Source organism: Bufo gargarizans, chromosome 2 (assembly GCF_014858855.1).
Source record: "Bufo gargarizans isolate SCDJY-AF-19 chromosome 2, ASM1485885v1, whole genome shotgun sequence".
Taxonomy (NCBI): domain Eukaryota; kingdom Metazoa; phylum Chordata; class Amphibia; order Anura; family Bufonidae; genus Bufo; species Bufo gargarizans.
The window spans coordinates 359,179,310-359,201,492 of NC_058081.1; the positions used below are offsets into that span (position 1 = coordinate 359,179,310).

Below are 22,183 nucleotides of genomic sequence, written 5' to 3' on the forward strand. Positions count from 1 at the left end.
TCCAATTTATATATATTTTTTGTCTGATATGTACAAAAAACCTACAGAAAGAAACTATGTATGCTTTGTAGACATCAAGCATCCAAAAGTACAGTATATGCCTCCCTGCACCAATATGGTGGCCCTATACACTTGTGTATAATCTAGTTTTTAAACTTTTCTTTAAAATCCTCTTTTTTAATGAAAATAAACAAGTAAGGTTTTATTTTACATGATATATACATATATATATACAGTGCTGCCCATCATTATTCATACCCCTGGCAAATTTTGACTTAAAGTTACTTTTATTCAACCAGCAAGTATTTTTTTGACGGGAAATGACATAGGTGTCTCCCAAAAGATAATAAGACGATGTACAAGAAGCATTATTGTGGAAAAAAAAAAACATTTCTAGTAACATAGTAACATAGTACATAAGGCCGAAAAAAGACATTTGTCCATCCAGTTCGGCCTGTCATCCTGCAAGTTTTATTTCTCAGCTTTTATTTACATTTGAGCAAAAAGTGTCCAGTCCAAAATTATTCATACCCTTCTCAATAATCAGAAAAGCCTATATTGGCTATTACAGCAATCAAACGCTTCCTATAATTGCAGACCAGCTTTTTGTAGGTCTCCACAGGTATTTTTGCCCATTCATCTTTAGCAATGAGCTCCAAATCTTTCAGGTTGGAGGGTCTTCTTGCCATCACCCTGATCTTTAGCTCCCTCCACAGATTCTCAATTGGATTCAAGTCTGGACTCTTGCTGGGCCACTCCAAAACGTTAATGTTGTTGTCTGCTAACCATTTCTTCACCACTTTTGCTGTGTGCTTTGGGTCATTGTCATGCTGACATGTCCACTGGTGCCCAAGGCCAGGTTTCTCTGCAGACTGCCTGATGTTGTCGTTGAGAATCCTCATGTATTGCTCTTTTTTCATGGTGCCGTTTACTGTGATTAGGTTCCCTGGTCATTGGCTAAAAAACACCCCTAAAGCATTAGGTTCCCACCACCATGTTTGACAGTGGGATGGTGTTATTTGGGTTGAAGGTTTCTCCTTTTTTACACCAAATGAAGGAAACATCGTTGTGACCAAACAATTACATTTTTGTTTTATCTGACCATAACACAGAAGACCAGAAGTCTTCTTTGTCCAGATGAACTTTTGCAAAGCCAAAGCAAGCTTTTGTTTGCCTTATCTGGAGAAGTGGCGTCCTCCTTGGTCTGCATTGTACAGTGTCCTTTGGATTGTCTGCCTTGAGACATTGTCACCAGCAGAGCTCAGATTCACCAGGATGGCCTTGGTGGTGATCCTTGGATTCTTTTTCACCTCTCTAACTATACTCCTGGCCAACACAGGTGTCCCTTTTGGCTTCCGACGACGTCCTTTGAGATTTTCCACAGTGCGGAACATCTTGTATTTTTTGCTCAAATGTAAATAAAAGCTTAGAAATGTTTTTTTTCCCCCACAATAATGCCTCTTGTACATCATCTTATTATCTTTTGGGAGACACCTATGTCTTTTCCTGTCAAAAAATTACTTGCTGGTTGAATAAAAGTAACTTTAAGTCAAAATTTGCTAGGGGTGTGAATAATTATGGGCAGCACTGTATATATATATATATATATATATATATATATATATATATTAGTTAATTATTAATAAACTAGCACATTTCAATATTTAAAGCATTTTTCACAAGAAGTTCCAGAGGTCTTTGCATCTACATAAATTCATAATTATATTTTATTAAACATTTGTTAAAATAAAAGTATAATACAAAATGTTTAGCTTTTATAAAAATAAGTTTGATAAAAAAGTAAAATGTATATTTATATATCAGTGTTCCCAAATTATTTTTGTCACTGTATATATAACAGAGGCAACAGTATTTTTTCCACTGTTGGCGAATGACTAGTTACATCCTAAAGTATTGGAAACACAATCCGAATGTTGCCATGTTAATTCTGCAGTCTACGTATTTGTGTGCATTACTTTACTTGCCTCGTATCAGTGCAGTAGTATCTAGTAGAGAACAGAATAGAGACTAGTTTTCTTTTTGCTAGTACTTATTTTTGTCCCTTGGGTGTATTTTCGCATGCTGATGAAAACTGTTTTATTTTGCAGGACAAGACGAGTGCGCTAAGTCTGAGCAACGTTGCTGGAGTTTTCTACATTCTGGTTGGAGGCCTGGGCTTGGCAATGCTGGTGGCTTTGATAGAGTTCTGTTACAAGTCAAGGGCAGAGGCGAAACGAATGAAGGTGGCAAAGAGTGCACAGAATTTTAACCCATCTTCCTCGCAGAATACCCAGAATTTAGCAACATATAGAGAAGGTTACAACGTATATGGAACCGAGAGTGTTAAGATTTAGGGGTAGGACCTAGGGTCTACTACAGTGAGTGGGCGATGCCATGTGTAGTGCAGTGTTGTGACCTGTCTGTCTATTGGTTCTGCTTGCTATAAAAAAGCTTTCAGTTTTGAGAAATTCAGTGCTCATTGGTTCCGTATTTTCTTGGCTGCAGATGTGCAGTGTATGTTGCTTATAGACATCTGCATTGAAAAATATTTCTGTAGATTTTCTATAATTAGAAAAGCAACTTTATTTTTTTACATTTTTTCTTACAAATTTAGAATTTCCAGTCAAATTAGTATACCTGAAAATTATCACCAAAAATTTATTTTACCATCAAAATGTGTATTTCTGTAAAAGAAAAGACCATGATCCCAAATTCTTTTTAAATTATATACAATGATCAAATCTGTCTCTCGGTGAACTGATTTATACTTTATTTTAGACATTTATACATTTTTTTACACATTAGGAAATAAGGGGAGAATGTATTTCCACAAAATATTTTTTAAAGGTTATTACATATATTCTGCATATAAGTTATTTCATTCCATATTGTTATTCCATAGTATAATTATTAATGAAAAGAATATTCATGCACAACCGTCATACTTTTTTTAATTTAGCATGCTGTGACTTCCATTTTTTAGGTTTATTAATGTGATATTGTACTTTATATTCGGCTTACATTTAGGCATTTGTCTTATTTTATATTCTTTTTTATACCTCATTAAGTGAAATGACTAAAATATCCCCAATCCCCATTTTAGCAACTTTTTCTTTAATTCTATAGATTGAAATTTAAATTATATTTTAGAAAGAAAGAGAAAGTACCAACTTAATTTGATAAAAAGATCTGCAGCAATTAGCGTTTTGAAGTGGCGTTTATGAATTTACTTATCTTTTGGCATCTTAAATTTATAGTTACTTTGGCCTGATTAAACAATTATCTGGGAGATTGCTGAACCACATAGTTGATTCAGAGCAGGCACAAAAAGAGCCCAGTGCACAGGGCAGCACAATGGTTCAGATTAGTATGGAGCTGTGTAGGTGCGTAATAAAGGTCTATAAGGACCTCAACTGTATCTCTGAATGTCTCTCATTTCATATGGAGGCATGGAGTTTTTTTATGTAGAATTTCGTACGAATCCAAAAGAAAAAATGTAGCGGCATGTTTGATTGCACTCCACATGTGTGGTGCTATTCTCCCGTAGAAGAGGGGATAATACATGGATAATACAATATAGTTGTAGATAATGAGCCTGGAAAAGAGGCCAAACATATTTAGGAACCATTTTTACCTCTATGTAATGCCATAAGCGCTCATGCACAAGGCTCTGCCAATGTGCATGAGCCTTTAGGGTACATTTTATTAATTCCCATTTGCCACTAGGGTGAATAATTTTTCCCTTTTCCCTTCCTACTATTTACGTGGGATTTTGTAATGAAGTACACAAAACCTTTATTAGTTATTCCTAACAATAGTCTTTGGCTTTATAAACACTCTCTGTCTTTAACCTCTTCAGGACCTTGCAATTTTCCATTTTTGCTCTTTTTTTTTTCACTCCCTGCAGTCCTGGAACAAAACCTTTTATTGTTTTTTTTGTTCACATAGCTGTGTGAGGGCTTCATTTTTGTGGGACAAGTTGTACTTTTTAACGGCACCCTTTTCTATTACACACAATGTAATGGGAAGCAGGATAAAAAAATCTACATGCTGTGGAATTGGAAAATAAAACACAACACCGCAACAGTTTTATAGGTTTTGTATTTACAGTGTTACCTATGTCGTAAAACTGACCCATACTCTTCATTCTCTGGGTCAGTGTGATTATAAAAATAAAATAAAACTTTGGAATTTTTTTTTCTTTTCATCGCCATCTTCTGGCCCCCAAAACCTTTTTTTTGTTATGTCTACAGAGCTGTGTGGGGTCTCATTTTTCATGGGACGATCTGTATTTCAAACTGATTCCATTTTGGAGTCTGTATGACTTTTTGATACCCTTTTTATTTAATTTTTTAGGAGACTAAATGGTGAAAAAATTGTGAATCAGCCATTTTGATATTTTTTAAATTTTATTTTTATTGTTTATTTTTATTCTAGGAAAAGGGGGTTGATTTTAATTTATATATCGGCATATGTATATATATATATATATATATATATATATACACTCACCTAAAGAATTATTAGGAACACCTGTTCTATTTCTTATTAATGCGATTATCTAGTCAACCAATCACATGGCAGTTGCTTCAATGCATGTGGTCCTGGTCAAGACAATCTCCTGAACTCCAAACTGAATGTCAGAATGGGAAAGAAAGGTGATTTAAGCAATTTTGAGCGTGGCATGGTTGTTGGTGCCAGACGGGCCGGTCTGAGTATTTCACAATCTGCTCAGTTACTGGGATTTTCACGCACAACCATTTCTAGGGTTTACAAAGAATGGTGTGAAAAGGGAAAAACATCCAGTATGCGGCAGTCCTGTGGGCAAAAATGCCTTGTTGATGCTAGAGGTCAGAGGAGAATGGGCCGACTGATTCAAGCTGATAGAAGAGCAACGTTGACTGAAATAACCACTCGTTACAACCGAGGTATGCAGCAAAGCATTTGTGAAGCCACAACACGCACAACCTTGAGGCGGATGGGCTACAACAGCAGAAGACCCCACCGGATACCACTCATCTCCACTACAAATAGGAAAAAGAGGCTACAATTTGCACGAGCTCACCAAAATTGGACTGTTGAAGACTGGAAAAATGGTTTCTTGAACATGACAATGAGTTCACTGTACTAAAATGGCCCCCACAGTCACCAGATCTCAACCCAATAGAACATCTTTGGGATGTGGTGGAACAGGAGCTTCGTGCCCTGGATGTGCATCCCTCAAATCTCCATCAACTGTAAGATGCTATCCTATCAATATGGGCCAACATTTCTAAAAAATGCTATCAGCACCTTGTTGAATCAATGCCACGTAGAATTAAGGCAGTTCTGAAGGCAAAAGGGGGTCCAACACCGTATTAGTATGGTGTTCCTAATAATTCTTTAGGTGAGTGTATATTTATTTAGTTTTATTTTTTTAATAAACGTTTGGGTTTTTTAGGCCCTCCAACGGGTGTAAGAACATGCAATCATCAGATTGCCACTTCTATTTATTAATAGAATTAAATCCATTGATAAATAGAAGATGCAATATATTCCAAAGTAGTGTTGCCACCTGAAGGTCTGCAATGGATATACCTGTGAAAGGCATTGGAATGTCCAGCAGGCTCTAGTCCTTTCACAGTGAATGATCAGCTCCCACAATTTCCGCATGGGGCAGTAGTTTCAGACTTAGAAGCATAGCACTACAGTTTTTTGTGCTTTTAGATGCCATGGTCACATTTGACTATGGCATTTAAGGGGCTAAATGCCTGAGATCGGTGTTATTGCCAATCGCAGACATTAGTGCCAGATTTATGAAACAGCAGAAATCCAGTGGCAGAGGTCCATAGAGAGTTAATAATTGTAAAAAAGAAGTAACCCCCATTGTCATAGTTTCCATAGGTCTCAGTATTACAAACCTATATGTCCTATGGGGGCATATTAATGGCATAGAGGGGTCCCTGCTCAGAACCCTCCTTCTTAATAGGATATGCCATAAGTGTTTGATATGCGCAGGTCCCACTTCTGGGACCCACTCCTATCTCAAGAACAAAATTCCCGTAGCAGTGAATGCAGAGGACACTGCACATTCATTCATGTCAGGGTCCCATTCATGGGATAGAATTTCCCAGAAGTAGCAACCACACACAGCTGATATTTTTTGCATATCCTATTGATATGCCATAAATGTCCAGATAATCCCTTTAAAAAGCAAATACATTTTTGTATTTTTATATATTAAAAATTATTGTTGAGGTAGCAGTTTTTTATGTATAAAATTGTCTATAAAAAGAGTTCTCATTATTATTGTTCTCATAGGTCTCAGTATGACTTTTCTGCAGTAGCTCTGGTGCTGACTTCCAGAGTCAGAGCTACTGCAGAGCAGCTGATTGTCAGGAGTGTGAGGTGTCGGACCTCTGCTGATCAGATAGTGTTGGATAATCCTGAGGATTGGCCACACTTGTAAAAGAGCGGACAACCCCTTCAAGAGAGAGAATTTCAAACATCTCAAAATATGTACATTCCACCTCCCATCATTTCTCATGGGAATCTGTTCAATAGAAATCCATGAGTGACATCCACGAGCTGGAATAAAAAAGAAATGACAATTTCTTCAAGTCAATTCTTGAGGCTGATTCTGTTTCAAGACATAACATTGAACAATAGAGGCTAAATCCTCATGGACCCACAGCAAAATCTGCGCCTAGTCATGCGTTTTGTGTGGATTCTTTGCGTGGAGTGCACTTGAAACCATTGTCTGATTTTTCTTTCTCAAAATCAGCCATGTGAACATGCCCTTAAGTGTAGGGGAGTAGAGGTACAGGATGATCATAGCTTCAAGACATCATTGGCTAAAGGAATCCTTCATTTGGACAAGCGTTTCTAATACTTTATCCTAAAACAATCAGTAATCAGGGTTTGACCTGCACTTAAAAAGTAAGGGGGTCATTTATTAAGCTAAAATATTCTTATATTAAGCGTATTGCAGTCTACGACTTCTCCCCTGCTCACTCCAGGTCTAAAATTGTGGGCGTGGCGTGGATAGACCAACAGGCCCGTCTCATTTACCATTTTCTACTCCTGTTTCAGACATAGAAAAAGGTCTAAATGTAAGACAGATTGGAAGCTGTCTTACATTTAGAGCTGGTGGAGGATCCGCCGAAGTTTTGGAGAGGCTGGCGCCTCTTCATAAATGCGGCGATCCACTATCAGCTTAGGAGTTTAAGACCGGCATCTAAAACGCTGGTCATAATAAACATGCCCCTAAGTTCTTACAGGGCTGGGGATTTACATACATTTTCTGAACCTTTTTTTATCAGTAGTAGTGTGAATATTAAGCTTAGTTCTGCTCTCAAGCTGTTCCACAGCCCATCCTCTCTGCTCTGAATGGCATCTGTAGCATTCAACTAGGAGACCACTACAGATCTGAGGTGAGGGGCTGTGAAGCAACTAAATGCAGAGAGCATGTCACAGTGAGGCTCTGCCCTGGGCACTTGATGGAGCAAAATCTGAAAGAATAAAACTTCATATTCACACTGCTCCTAATGACAAAATCTCCACAAAACATATGTTTGTCCTGCTCTCCCCAGTACTTACCTACTGCTGGCAGCAGTTTAGCATGGTCAAAACTGTTGACAGACACCTTTTAAATATGAAAAAAAATATTACTCCTCGCCCTTTACCATGAAAGTTCCAATTTAGTCAAGTTCTTTGATTGAAACAATACTCAAAAACATAAATCAGATTAATTAATTTCAGAAATGAAAAAGGTACCCTCCCATTTTTCACCATCTTGTTGCTTTACCATGGATACATTTATTATACTTCTTGTCTTCACCCACTAAGGCGGCTATTTGGCTGTACTAATTTTTGTAATAAGACAGCTTAACCCGTTAAGAAGCCATGGCATGACTTGAAGTCATCTCACTAATTCATAATGAATCAACAGATCACTTTCTCGGAAAACATAATAGCTGCATGCACTGTGGATTAGCCATGAAGAGAATGACTAAGTGACGTGACATGAGCTTCAGTATTAATTTAAATTTTTTTTTTTAATTCCAGCATTCGTTTCCATTCTGCAACAAATCATTGTGGTTCTTTACCTTAAGCGTTATTTTATTTTGTTTTACGTTCTAGGTGAAGAAAATGCAAGGTTGTTGCAGATCATCAAAAACAGGGCTATTCTCCTTCAGTATACATTACTGTAAAAGTATGTTGGTTTTTGAAAAGTTTACAATCATTGAGCCATTTCAGCTTTAGTTCACTTACGCTCCCAGCAGCCCACGTTTCCACTATGACTGCTTGATTATGAGTATGTGCTGTGATGCGTGATCCAAACATCTAGATCAAATTTTTGGAAGATACAGACAGTTTGATGCTGTCTATTCTGATTACATCTTCATAGTCATCTTGGATCTGCCCATATGTTTGTTTTTTTTTGTTTGTTTTTTTATCATGTAAATCTTGTGAAGACTTTAAATGGTTTGTATTGTATTTTACACATTCAGCATGGTATGGAAAGCAGAACCTTCTGCCATATACAGTGGCGTGCAAAAGATTGGGCATTCCTGTTTAAAATTACTGTGAACAGTTAAGCAAGTTGAAGTTGAAAGGATCTCCAAAAAGCATAATGTTAAAGATGAAACACACTTTTCAACATTTTAAGCAATATCAGTGTTTTATTTTGGTTTTATAAATTTTAGAGTGAAAAAGGGAAAGAATACTTTGCGAAAGTATAGGAAACCAAGGAGATTTGAACACACAGATAATTTTGGCCGAGGTCTCAGACCTTATCCTGTTAGGGTTAAGGCTTGTTCATGATTAAAGTTAGGAAAGGCCAGATGATGCAAATTTTAAAGCTTTATAAATACCCAGACTCTTCTAAACTTGTCCCAAAAAGTAGCAGATATAAGTACTTCTAAGCAGCTGCCCTACACTCTGAAAATGAAAATGGCTGAAGCCTATAAAGCAGGAGAAGGTTAGAAGAAGATAGCAAAGCATTTTCGGGTGCCATTTCCTCAGTTCGAAATGTAATTAAGAAATTGCAGTTATTAGGAACAGTGGAGGTCAAGAGAAGGTCTGGAAGACTGAGAAAAATACAGCTGCTCGTAGGATTGCTAGAAAGGCAAATCAGAACCCCCACTTGACTGCAAAGACCTTCAGTAAGATTTAGTAGACATTGGCATTGTGCTACACTGTTCTACTGTTCAGTGACACCTGCACAAATATGGCCTTCATGGAATATTCATCAGAAGAAAACCTTTCCTGTGTCCTCATCACAAAATTCTGTGTCAGAAGGTTGCAAAAGAACATCTAAACAAGCCTGATGCATTTTGGAAACAAGTCCTGAGGACAGATGAGGTAAATAGAACTCTTTGGCCACAGTGAGCAAAGGTATGTTTGGAGAAAAAAGGACATAGAATTTCATGAAAAGAACCCCTCTCCAAGCATTAAACATGGGGGTGGATCAATCATGCTTTGAGGTTGTGTTGCATCCAATGCCACTGGGAATATTTCATGGGTAGAGGAAAGAATGGATTCAATGAAATTCCAGCAAATTCTGGAAGCAAACATAACAGCAACTGTAAAAAAGCTAAAGTTAAAAAGATGATGGCTTCTACAAATGAATAATGATCCTAACACACTTCAAAATCCACATTAGACTACCTCAAAAGGTGCAAGCTGAAGGTTTTACCATGGCCCTGATCTTAACATCATAGGAAATCTGTGGATAGACCTCAAAGGAGCAGTGCATGCAAGACCGCCCAGGAATCTCACAGAACTGAAAGACTTTTGGAAGGAAGAATGGATGAAATTCCCTCAAACAAGAAATGAAAAACTCTTGGCTGAACAAAAAGTGTTTACAACCTGTGATATTTGCCGAAGGGAACATTACTAGGTACTAACCATGCAGGGTAACCAAAGATTTGCTTCAGGCCCTTTTCCTTTTTCGCTATTTTGGGAATGTAAAAGATGAAAATAGAAAATTGTTTTTGTTTAAAATACAATAGGAATGTGTCATCTTTAATTTTATGCCTTTTGGAGATCATTTCATCTTCAGCTTACTTAACTGTTTACAGTAACAGTAATTTTTACCAGGGTGCCCAAAACTTTTGCATGCCACTGTATCAAGATGAATCTGAATTTTTGAAAAGTTTGGGGTGAATTTTAATTCTTAACAATCGATTTGCCTATCTCTAGCGCTGACCCATGAATTTCAATATGAGAACTCTCATGGGAACTACATATAGAACTCTCTTATAGCCCTAATTCCATAGACTTTAATTAAAAAAGAAGAGATGATGACCTTTAGGGTCATACCCATGGCATAGCCTTGAGCATGGCACCTTTAATGCGGCATTTGGATAACTTAAGGCACTATATAATATTTTAGAACAACATTATATTGCAGATGTATTCTTCCCTAGGAGGGTACGTCTAAGAAAAAATGTCTCCATAATATGGCATCTGAAAGTACATGCTATGAAATTGCAAGCATACACTGTGTCCCCATAGGGTTTTATGGATGCTGTATGATAGTGCTATACAACTCGATGCTTGTATGGAGCCATATTATGGCCATGTGCAAGATAAGATAAAGAATTGTCACATATAGGATAAAAATTGGTGCACAGTGGACAAATTAAGTAGAATTCTCCAAAAACAGCAGTAGGCTACTGAGATGCTCAGCCATTCTGCTGCAATTTTTTTTGCTATAAAACTTTCCACAACATTTATTAAGTGTTTTAGAGACTTTTTCAACTCATCTGACAAAAGGGCCTAAAGAGGTATTCCGGTTTTTATCTTTTTAATTAATTTATTATCGTTTACAGTCAGGTCCATAAATATTGGGACATCAACACAATTGTAAAATTTTTGGCTCTATACACCACCACAATGGATATGAAATGAAACATCTAAATCAGGTGAACGGTGTAGGAATTACAACAGTTTGCATATGTGCCTCCCACTTGTTTAGGAACCAAAAGCAATAGGACAATTGACTTCTCAGCTGTTCCATGGCCAGGTGTGTGTTATTCCCTCATTATCCCAATTACAATGAGCAGATAAAAGATCCAGAGATCATTTCAAGTGGGCTATTTGGATTTGGAATCTGTTGCTGTCAACTCTCAAGAAGAGATCCAAAGAGCTGTCACTATCAGTGAAGTAAGCCATCATTAGGCTGAAAAAATAAAACAAAGCGTCAGAGAGATAGCAAAAACATTAGGCGTGGCCAAAACAACTGTTTGGAATATTCTTAAAAAGACGGAATGCATCGGTGAGCTCAGCAACATCAAAAGACCCGGAAGACCACGGTAAAACAACTGTGGTGAATGACCGAAGAATTCTTTATCTGGTGAAGAAAACACCCTTCACAACAGTTGGCCAGATCAAGAACACTCTCCAGGAGGTAGGTGTATGTGTGTCAAAGTCAACAATCAAGAGAAGACTTCACCAGAGTGAATACAGAGGGTTCACTACAAGATGTAAACCATTGGTGAGCCTCAAACACAGAAAGGCCAGATTAGCGTTTGCCAAACGAGATCTAAAAAAGCCTTCACAGTTCTGGAACAACATCCTATGGACAGATGAGACCAAGATCAACTTGTACCAGAGTGATGGGAAGAGAAGAGTATGGAGAAGGAAAGGAACTGCTCATGATCCTAAGCATACCACCTCATCAGTGAAGCATGGTGGTGGAAGTGTCATGGCGTGGGCATGTATGGCTGCCAATGGAACTGGTTCTCTTGTATTTATTGATGATGTGACTGCTGACAAAAGCAGCAGGATGAATTCTGAAGTGTTTCGGGCAATATTATCTGCTCATATTCAGCCAAATGCTTCAGAACTCATTAGACGGCGCTTCACAGTGCAGATGGACAATGACCCAAAGCATACTGCAAAAGAAACCAAAGAGTTTTTTAAGGAAAAGAAGTGTAATGTTATGCAATGGCCAAGTCAATCACCTGATCTGAATCCGATTGAGCATGCATTTCACTTGCTGAAGACAAAACTGAAGGGAAAATGCCCCAAGAACAAGCAGGAACTGAAGACAGTTGCAGTAGAGGCCTGGCAGAGCATCACCAGGGATGAAACCCAGCGTCTGGTGATGTCTATGCATTCCAGACTTCAGGCTGTAATTCACTGCAAAGGATTTGCAACCAAATATTAAAAAGTGAAAGTTTAATTTATGATTATTAATCTGTCCCAATACTTTTGGTTCCTTAACAAGAGGGAGGCACATATGCAAACTGTTGTAATTCCTACACTGTTCACCTGATTTGGATGTAAATACCCTCAAATTAAAGCTGACAGTCTGCAGTTAAATCACATCTTGTTTGTTTCATTTCAAATCCAGTTAGGTTCATGTCCCAATATTTATGGACCTAACTGTATATAATAGGAAATCATAGAATTTTCTAATATACATATATTAAAAATTCTGCATGGATGCCTTACTTATATCATGCAGTTGGCTCCATGCAGAAGAATGGTATAGCCTATGTATCAGTCCTATGTAATACATCCATGGCCCAACTGAAACATGGCATCAGTGGTGTTACACTCTTTACACCCTGACATTCAGTAAGTAGCGTTACATGACGTACATGTGCTGGGTCAGCACACAGGACACATTCATGTGATAACTAAATAGGAAAAGTGAGGGAATCATGATTTTTATTGTGGTTATGACAGTCACTACATAATTGTGTGCCTGTTGTAGTGATTGGTAAAATGGCTGCCTGTCTCTATGTGTTAATAAATTTTGTTAATAAAGTTTAGTGTAAAAAAAAACAGCACACACAGAGATCTGCTTCTACATTAACAGACATGAGGTGATGTTGCAGGTAGTTGCACTCGCTATACTGTATACGTTCTGCTCCTCAATACACAAATATTCACCTGTTAGATACCTGGGTAGTTAACTGAAAGACAGATCACATGATACATTTGAGGGTCACGTGACGGCTCACACGACTGACGCCATGTTTAGTCCTAGCTAGCTTTCTACGGATGCATTTTACAGGACTAAAAATGGAATCTACAAAATGAACAGATATAATAAAGGTCTGTGAGCAAAATTTTAAATAGATATAAATTACAAAATTGTTGGACATCCTATTGCCTAAAGAAATAAATCTAATCATTAAAACCAGAATACCCCTTTAAGTTTACATTGTCTAACTCTTTGACAGTATTCGTAAAGCTGCCCCATTATGTTAAATTTTAGAGATATTGGATTATTTTTCTTTCTGCAGTCCAGGTTTTAATTTTAGATAATGAATATTATTTTGGGGCAAAAATTTGCTATTTAGTTCAGAAAGAAGGAATATACAATTTGTTGATTGCATATGGCAGCTATTAGATGCTTTTAATAGCATTAATGAAAAACAAAAAGAACACATTTTTTAACTAGTTAGCCAAGTTCTATAACATACAAAGTCATCTATAGCCAGTTACCTAATTCGTTTGAATTATAATTATATATTTCCATATGATTTTGTAGTTTTTGAACATTTGCATTACATACATTTATTTATTTTTTTAGTTTTTTTTATTATATGTTGTGTTTTAGCAAAATGTTTTACTTGTTTTGTGGCTTCATAGTGTAAACTGGATCAAAAACCTTTTACTATAGACATATGTTTCTCTATAATGTACATGATGTTTGTGAATTACATTAGGACATTAGTTAAATAGAGCTTTAATAAAATAAAAAGAATATATGGATAAAAAAAATATTTCCCCAAAAAAATACATATTATTTGTTATTAAATGTAATAAAATTATTAAATAGTTAGCTGAAAATGCAAAAAAAAAACAACAAAAAAAAATTAAAGATTTAACTACAGGATCTAATAAACCAAATTAATAAGGTTAATAAAAATAATGTAGCTGCTGTACATACTTATTACTTAGTTTGTACATGTAGATATAGCTATTTATAATCCTAACAGTTTTTTCATTTGTCATGTTTTTTATATAATTTCACCCTTTTTTCATGGTAAACCTTTGTTTGTAAATCAGTGATAAAATTAAAAGTATAAACATTAGCTTTTTTGACTGCTGATTTATAGGATTAGAGTTGATTCATGCAAATTAATATATTATAAAAGAGGGTTGTCTGGTATAGAAACACCATTTTCCAATAATGAATAAGAGAATTCTAAGTTATTAGAGTTCCCTGTTTCGGATTGTCATCAATTAGTAAGAGTGAAGAGCAATTAAAAGAGCATCCCTCACTATGGAGACCCAGGCATGTCTCAATATACAGATAACCATTGATTTAAACTGTTTAATACTTACTTACTCCCAAGGAGGCACTGTAGGAAAATTCTACACTTCTTACCATCTACATATTAGAGATGATCACTGACTGTAGGCCCCAGCAGCAGAACACGTTGAGATCATCTTATCATTAGGGCATTTTTCTAACAAAAAGGGATTGTCCAAAGTGGAGAAACTGGAAAATGGATCAGGCAGAATAAATGTGAGAAACACTGCATGCTACATTTATCTAGCTGTTGACACCTTATTACTATCAACTTGGTGCCTGGCTCAGACATAAAACAGCTGCTATATGCAAGTCCAGGTCATAGAAAAGCTGGATTAGGTTACATTCTCACAAAAAATATGGACGTTAAAAATGGATTAAGTTTTTCATGACCATTTTGCATCCACGTGGGCATCTATTTTCTGGACATCTATCCATTTTTAATGGCCATTTTGCATCCGTTTTCAATGACCATTGAAAATGGGCATAACATTTTTTAGTTCATTGTCTTTTTTTTGCTGTTAAACTCAACCCCTGCAGTGCCCTCAGTATACATAATTATCCCCCATAGTGCCCCTTGTACATCCAATGGCCCTCCTAGTGCCCGGTATATATACGTGCCCCCACATAGTGTCCCAGTATATATTAGTGCCCCCACATAGTGCCTCAGTGTATATAATGGCCCCCACCCAGGTAGTGACTATAGATCGTTTCTAAAAATAATAAAAATACTCACCTAATCACTTGCACATGCGGGAGGAACGCTGGAGGCAGTACGGCCTGACACCCCTCAAGTGTAATCATGTGACGTCATGACGCTGGAAGCATCAGGTCCTGCTGCCTCCATCACAGAGCAAGTGAATCAGGTTAGTATGTTATTTTTTATATTAACCTCTAAAAGGGCCTATTTTTACACAGTTCACCTATTTCTACAGCCGTTAGACCAGTGTACTCCTTTTTAGACAGTCATTAAAAACTAGTTCATTAATTTCAATAGGGTCCATCTGGCCATGTAAATGGCCAAAAAATAGGACATGTCCTATATTTTGACAGGCGCTATTCACTGGCCATTGGAGATGAGCTAAAAGATTCTACAGAATCATTTTGTCCAATCAGCAGAGCTCTTAGAAACATTTTGTCCAATCAGCAGGGCTTCTTCATTTGCATATGCCCTGCTGATAGGACAAAATGATTCTGTAGACTCTTTCAGCTCATCTCTACAATTGGCCAATAAAAAACAGCCATGTCTGTAAAGACTTTAATTGGTTCTGAAAACTGCCATTTGACGGCCGTTGTTTACTGTCATGTGAATGTCTCCTTCCATTGGTTTGTAATCTACAAATTATGCTCTTCACTCATCTTTACGCCAACAAGTTTAATATGTTAGGTAATTACATAGTTATCCCATACAGACATATTAAAACCAATTTTTCAATTATAACAGATTTTATTGCTAAAGTTGTAGTAAATTTCAAAATTTTAATCTCCAAAGTAAAAAAAAAACAAAAAACTGATCTACTAAAATGTAATATTAAAATGCAGATGTCTAGTATAAATATAATCATTTGATGTTTCTCTGTGGTATTGTATGAAGACCAATCAGATATAGTAATTCTCCCTTATTATTATCCATTCTTTTATCACTCAGCTGACCTTTTCTGAAGCCATACGAAACAAAGCCAGATTATCCATTACGGGAAGCGTAGGAGAAAATGGCCGCGTCTTGACTCCCGACTGCCCGAAGGCCGTACACACTGGGACTGCAATTAGACAAAGTTCAGGATTGGCTGTCATTGCATCGGACCTACCATAAAAACCAAATAATTTATTGAGTGCCTTAATTATACACTGTTGGTGAGTGAAATACAGCACAGACTGTGAGCCACATCATGGGAAAATCGCTGAAGACCTAGAAGTTTTGCTGAGACCGGGAAGTACGTCCAAAAGCGCCAAACATCATCAGCAACAATGTGTGCATGAGCTCTGTTCGGAAACCCAAACTCAGATTTTATATCAGGAAATTGCATAATTTAGTTTTATTGGTGTGGGGGGAGGGTTGGGCGGGACAGAGTATATTAGCAGCAACAAATTTATCTTGGAGGGACTATTAAAACAGACTTGTCATTTAGCTTATTAAACTGTGAAGTGTGGGATCAGAATGGACACTACTTCTAACCAAGAAGGAAAAAAATAGCTATAGAAATCAGTGAAATTACTAACCAGTATACTGAGACAAAACAAAACAAAAAAACTCCTTGCATATAAAGGATGAAGCTCCAATTGTGAAGCTAGATCTCTTTAAAGGATAACTGTGATAAAATAAAGAAATAATAACCATGTAAATCCTGTGAAAACAAAATAAAAAATAAATTATTTACAATTTTTCTTTGAAATAAAGAAAAAAAAGACGACATGCTTGCTTTTTAACTGTTGTAAATGGAATAGAGTACAAGACAATTTCTTTTTTTTAATCATCTTAGGGAACTGTTCATTGCAATAATTAATAAAAAAAAAAAAAAAGAAATGCCATCAAAGTAATGACAAAAATGATTATTTTTTAAAATTTTTTATTAATTCTGGGTCAATTTCTTTGATTCTCATTCTGTCACACGAAAGTGTAGACACGTCATTTCATCTGTCTGAACCACCAGAAATCAAATTGTCCTATCAGTTAGCTGTGTAGAGTCCGATCAGACTACGGGTCACTCCTGTTCCAGACATTTATTTATAATCTTGTTCTGTGTATAAAAAAAAATTATTGGTTTTTGTACCCACGAGAAATAAAATGAAAATGCATTCTTTTCTAAGATGTTGCAATCTGGAGTTATTAATTCAAATTCAGAAATTGTTTGAAATTTCGAGATGTCCAATGTAAAGTAACACAATGGCAAACCAACAGTGTTGACGTAGGTGAGGTTATTGGAAAAATCAGGGTGTTTTTTTACCATCACTGTGGTATGTTTGATGCATTAATGTCATCTTTTTGATTATTTGTATTGTAAATACAGTCAATTTTTTTTCTTTTAAGTGTAAATCAACTTTTATTCCTAGAAAGATGATTATTTTTTTAATTACAGGTAGAGGAACTGCTGAAGTGCTGTCATATCAGTGGAATCAACAATATTGTATGCCCTGTTTTTGTAAATTTCATTCATGTGTGTGTAAAACCTGAGAAACTATTTCTCCTTTATTTTACAATTTAGCATTTTTCTATTGAAGCTTATATAATCTTTTAAAGTTATTAAATATGAGCACTGGAGCATTTCATGCTATGATACTCTCCTTTGCCCTGTGCTGAATCGCACAAGGCAAAAGCTTTTTTAGGAGATCCGGTGACATACCGGGCTCTCCATGGGGAAAGTTAGGCAGAGGCTTCCACCCAGCAGTGACATCACCGGGACTAATGGATCCTATTTAGCGCTGTAAAACGGCTAGGGCAGCACTAAAGCCCGCCCATCAGAGCCGGTGACATCACCGAATTCACCACTGGGAGAAAGCCTCTGCCTAGCAGTGTAAAAAATGAACAAAGAAACCCTTGCCCTGTGCGATCCAGCTCCGATGCTAATATCAGGGGGCCTGTCTGGGTGAAAATGGGTCCCAAACCCGGACAACCCCTTTAACAGGACATGAACAAAAATTCTAATGCTGCAAGTGACATATTAATCAATTTTTTTTTTTAATCAATTTTTTTTTTTACAGTAAAACCTTTAAAGGGAACCAGTCATGTTGAACATGCAGTTCAATCTGCAGGCAGCATGTTATAGAGCAGGAGGAGCTGAGCAGATTGATGTATATATAATTGTATAAGGCTACATTCATGAAACCGTATGTGTTTTGCGGTCCGCAAATTGCGGATCCGAAAAAAAAACTGATGATGTCCGTATGGCACCATTTTTTTTTGCAGATCCGTTGTAACAATGCCTATCCTTGTCCGCAAAACGAGCAAGAATAGGACATGTTCTATATTTTTTTTTGCGGGGCTACGAAATGGACATACAGATGCGGATAGCACGCAGTGTGCTGTCCGCAATTTTCTGCGGATCCATTGAAATGAATGAGTTCTCATCAAATCCGCAAAAAAACGGAACGGACACTGAAACAAAATACGTTTGTGTGAATGTAGCCTAACTTGTAATTAATTAATCTAAACCTCTGCTCATTCTGTGCTTAAAAGTCCTATACTGGGAAGGTTGTCAGTCACTCAAAAGACCACCCACTGGACTCCCAAGCCAAGAGGTATGTCCCTTCTGTGGCACTGCATGAAAAAAAAAGCATATAAGCATCTAGAATATATTGCAGGGCCTGCAGAAGAGGAAAATGCAGTATACACGCGACCAGTATATGAATTTTGTAGACCACAAAAATGGATATGGTCGTGTGCATGATGCCTTATGCTGAATATTTTCCTACAAAACTATATAAAGTATATATATATAATCAATCTGCTCAGCTCATTGTGCTCCATAACCTAGTACCCACAGATCAAAATTTTTAACGTGACAGGTTCCATCTAACAGAATCTTCATGGACTTTAAAGGGGTTTTCCAAGATGTTAATACTGATAACTTACCCATATGACCAACCCTTTAATAAGGTCCACTATTAAGGTATGGAAGTGGTTCTCTTCCAACTACGTTGACCAATTACCTTTATCTCCCCTTCTTCAAATTAAGGATATATATTCACTCGCCCCTGGGGAAATAAAATCCTCTATCCCTTCCCAGCTTAGGCTCTCAGCTACTCCCATATCTGAGCTACTGGATGGCGATGGCTGCATTCCCCCTGAATCTACTCTAGCCTCCACATGCGGTGTACTGCCCGCCAATTTTCTGGCCCTTAATTACCTTAAAGGAGAATTACTTAGATACTCCAAATCTGCCCCCTCGAACCATACGTCTGGATGGTTTGAGAAATTGATTTCCTCTACAACTTACCCCCCAAAACTAATTTCCTTGCTTTACAAAAAGCTCATTCAGCCTCGCATGAGAGTTAAGCCCTCATACATAGGGTTATGGGAAAAGGACCTGGGTAAGCAATTTTCAGATATGGAAGTCAATTCCCTGCTGATCGCCCCTCACAGGTCCTCAAGGTGCGTCCGGGTGCAGGGGAATGGCTACAAGGTTTTGTCCAGATGGTACAGAACCCCTGACAAAGTGGCTCTCATGTACCCCGACGTACCGGACACGTGCTGGAGATGTGGTTCAGACAAGGGCACTTTCATCCACATTTGGTGGAACTGTCCTCCCTTATTAGGTTGGTGGAACCAGGTATTCCGCATCAGTAACTCTATATGTGGTTCCTCTGCCCCATGCATGCCTGAAATTGCTCTTATATCTTTAGATATACTCAAACATGATAAAAGTCACGGGCTACTTTTACACCTTTTATCGGCGCCCCGTCTCCTAATTCCCACCAAATGGCGTTCTGACGAGATCCCCTCAATTGAACAATGGACGAACAAGGTCGATCAAATCTATCGCCTTGAGGAGTTGTCTAATTGGGAGCTAGGTACCAGAAAGAAATTCCTCTCAACTTGGTCGGCTTGGAGGAGACACAGAAACTTCTCTTAATATGTCCCTCTCTATAATGACATAGTTCATTTTCTGTTGGTCAAATGGGTCCTACACCAGCTTGACTTCTGTCATTCTATCGAATTACAGTTATACTACCATTGTCTCACCCTGAATGTCAGTACACTTTCTTTGTAAAACAATGACACTATTTGTACAAGCATCTTCCCTGCTGCGTCAGGATGTGATAATTGCTCCTTGTATTGTGAAGTATTATTTTTCTTCATGTCTCTTTGACTTGATGACAAAAAATCAATAAAAAATGTTAAATATAAAAAAAAAATACTGATAACTTACAGCAAGGATGCCCAACCTGTGGCCCTCCAGCCATTATAAAACTATAATTCCCAGCATGTCTGGACAGCCTACAGCTATTAGGGCATGCTGGGAGTTGTAATTTTGCAACAGCTGGAGGGGCCGCAGGTTGACCATCCCTGACCTACAGCATTTAAAAAAATAAATAAATTAAAACTACTTTCAAACACTTTTCTAGGAAGATGCAATTATACTGCATGTGCAACCAAGGTTCTAAAATGTTATTTTACCTGTGAAAAATTGGAAGTAAATATGCAGCACAAATGAAAAAGGAAAAAGCATGCACAAAATACAAAATGAAATACCCACAAATGTGTTAAATATTTTGTTGCTGAGATGTTAAAATCTATTGTCATTGTATTCATATTATGTAAAAGTTCTAAAGATTATTTTAGGCTGAACTTTTTTGTCCAAAAATGTTAAAGCTACTATTAACCATTGGGAAATAACTAGGGCACAATTCAAATTCCGTAATTCGAAGAAAAAAAAAATTGTATGGTGAATGTCTACAATAGTATTCATTGCTGTTTATTATTGGTTCTACAGCAATTTTACTAAATTCAACTAAATACTCTGATCTGTTTTCAAAAATAGCAAACAAAAATAATATACTTTTTTCCTACATTGAAACATATTTCAAACTTGAAGGGGTTATCCCATGACTAATGTAAAAAATCATGAAAATCAGACATCATATAGGACATGGCAATCTCTTTCTAACAAAGCTAGAACCAGCCCTGTACCTGTACAGTATATTCTTGGTACTCTTTATTTTACATCCAGTGCATTGGTTTGGTAAAGCAGTAACCACTGTACCTCTAGGCCAGGGTGGACTAGCCATAGACCCTACAGAGAAACTTTCCATTGGGGCAATGCCAAGGGGGCCGCCTGGCCATCCTCACAGTGCCAGACATGGTAAGTAATGATCTGACGCTCCCCTCCTGACTTCTGAATTTAAATTATTGCCATCCTAAGGAAACCACCACTTAAGGCCAGTTTTTTTGGATGATGCATTTTGTGCTGCTGGGGCAGTATTTTATGATGGACTGTGGTATTAGGCTCTGTTGGGGTGGCATAAAGGTATTGCTGGCCCCACATACTTGTGCTGACCCTGCCTTCTGTCAATTTGCACCCCACTACAAAATAGGGCGACTTTTAGTTTTTTTCCAGTCTCCCTCTCCCCCTGCCCATAGACAATAAAAAAAAAGTCTTACTTCTGGAAAATAAATCTCGTCCTTTTCTTAAAGAAAATAATTTCCTGAATTGCAATTTGCGGGTACTGAGGTACTAAAGAGTGAAGTCCTGCAGTATCAGCATGCTTATTTCTACAGTAGGCAGAGTGCCCCCATACCATGTCCCTTTCTTGCATAAAAGAGGTACAGTTTGAGTTGTTTGTTAGTCACATATAACACCCGCTACTTCCAATATTTGAAAGGTATGTAGATTTTTTTTCAATGAATATATTTATGGCTTCATTGTATAAATTTAAACAATTTTCCAAATAATTTAAATTAAAAATATCTTTTGTATACAGCCCTGCATAGAGCTATGTGTCTGCATGGCTACAGATCGCAAGCAAACCTTATTTTGTCTGATTTTATATTCATGTGCTGCTTTCTTCCAGCTACCCTTTATTCTACTGTCCGTGGGTTAGCAAAAAGAGGGATAAAGGGAACACATGATTGCAGGGTCACGCAATATTATATTCTGTAAGCATGAAGACACATAGCTCTGCATAGGAGCTGTATACACAAAATGGTAGGGTATTTTTTATACAAAATAGAATCCAAAGTTATAAAATTTGTGTTATTTGAGCTGCATGTTACTTAAAGGAGTTGTGCAGCCAGTACATATTGATGACCCATCCTCAGAATAGATCATCCTCTTCAAGATTACATTGCTCGTCGTCTCAGAAGTCTTGGCAGTGTAATTACAAGTGCTTGTTCCTTTACTACGAGTGCTGTCTCCTCTTCAAGCAGCTCATTGCCATGGGGTGCTAGCAGTTGAAACCCTACTGATAAGATATTGATGGCCTATC

At 37.2% G+C, this 22,183-nt stretch overlaps 1 protein-coding gene across 1 annotated transcript in view; it reads left to right on the forward strand.

The window, feature by feature from the left end:
- LOC122925899 (glutamate receptor 4) overlaps positions 1–16,073 on the forward strand; it is a 162,982-nt gene extending 146,909 nt beyond the window's left edge. The window contains exons 13-14 of the mRNA XM_044277244.1: positions 2,109–2,243; positions 15,909–16,073. Coding sequence (XP_044133179.1) covers positions 2,109–2,243; positions 15,909–16,073 — 300 coding nt within the window. The remainder of the gene's footprint in view (positions 1–2,108; positions 2,244–15,908) is intronic.
- The last annotated feature ends 6,110 nt before the right edge of the window (positions 16,074–22,183 follow it).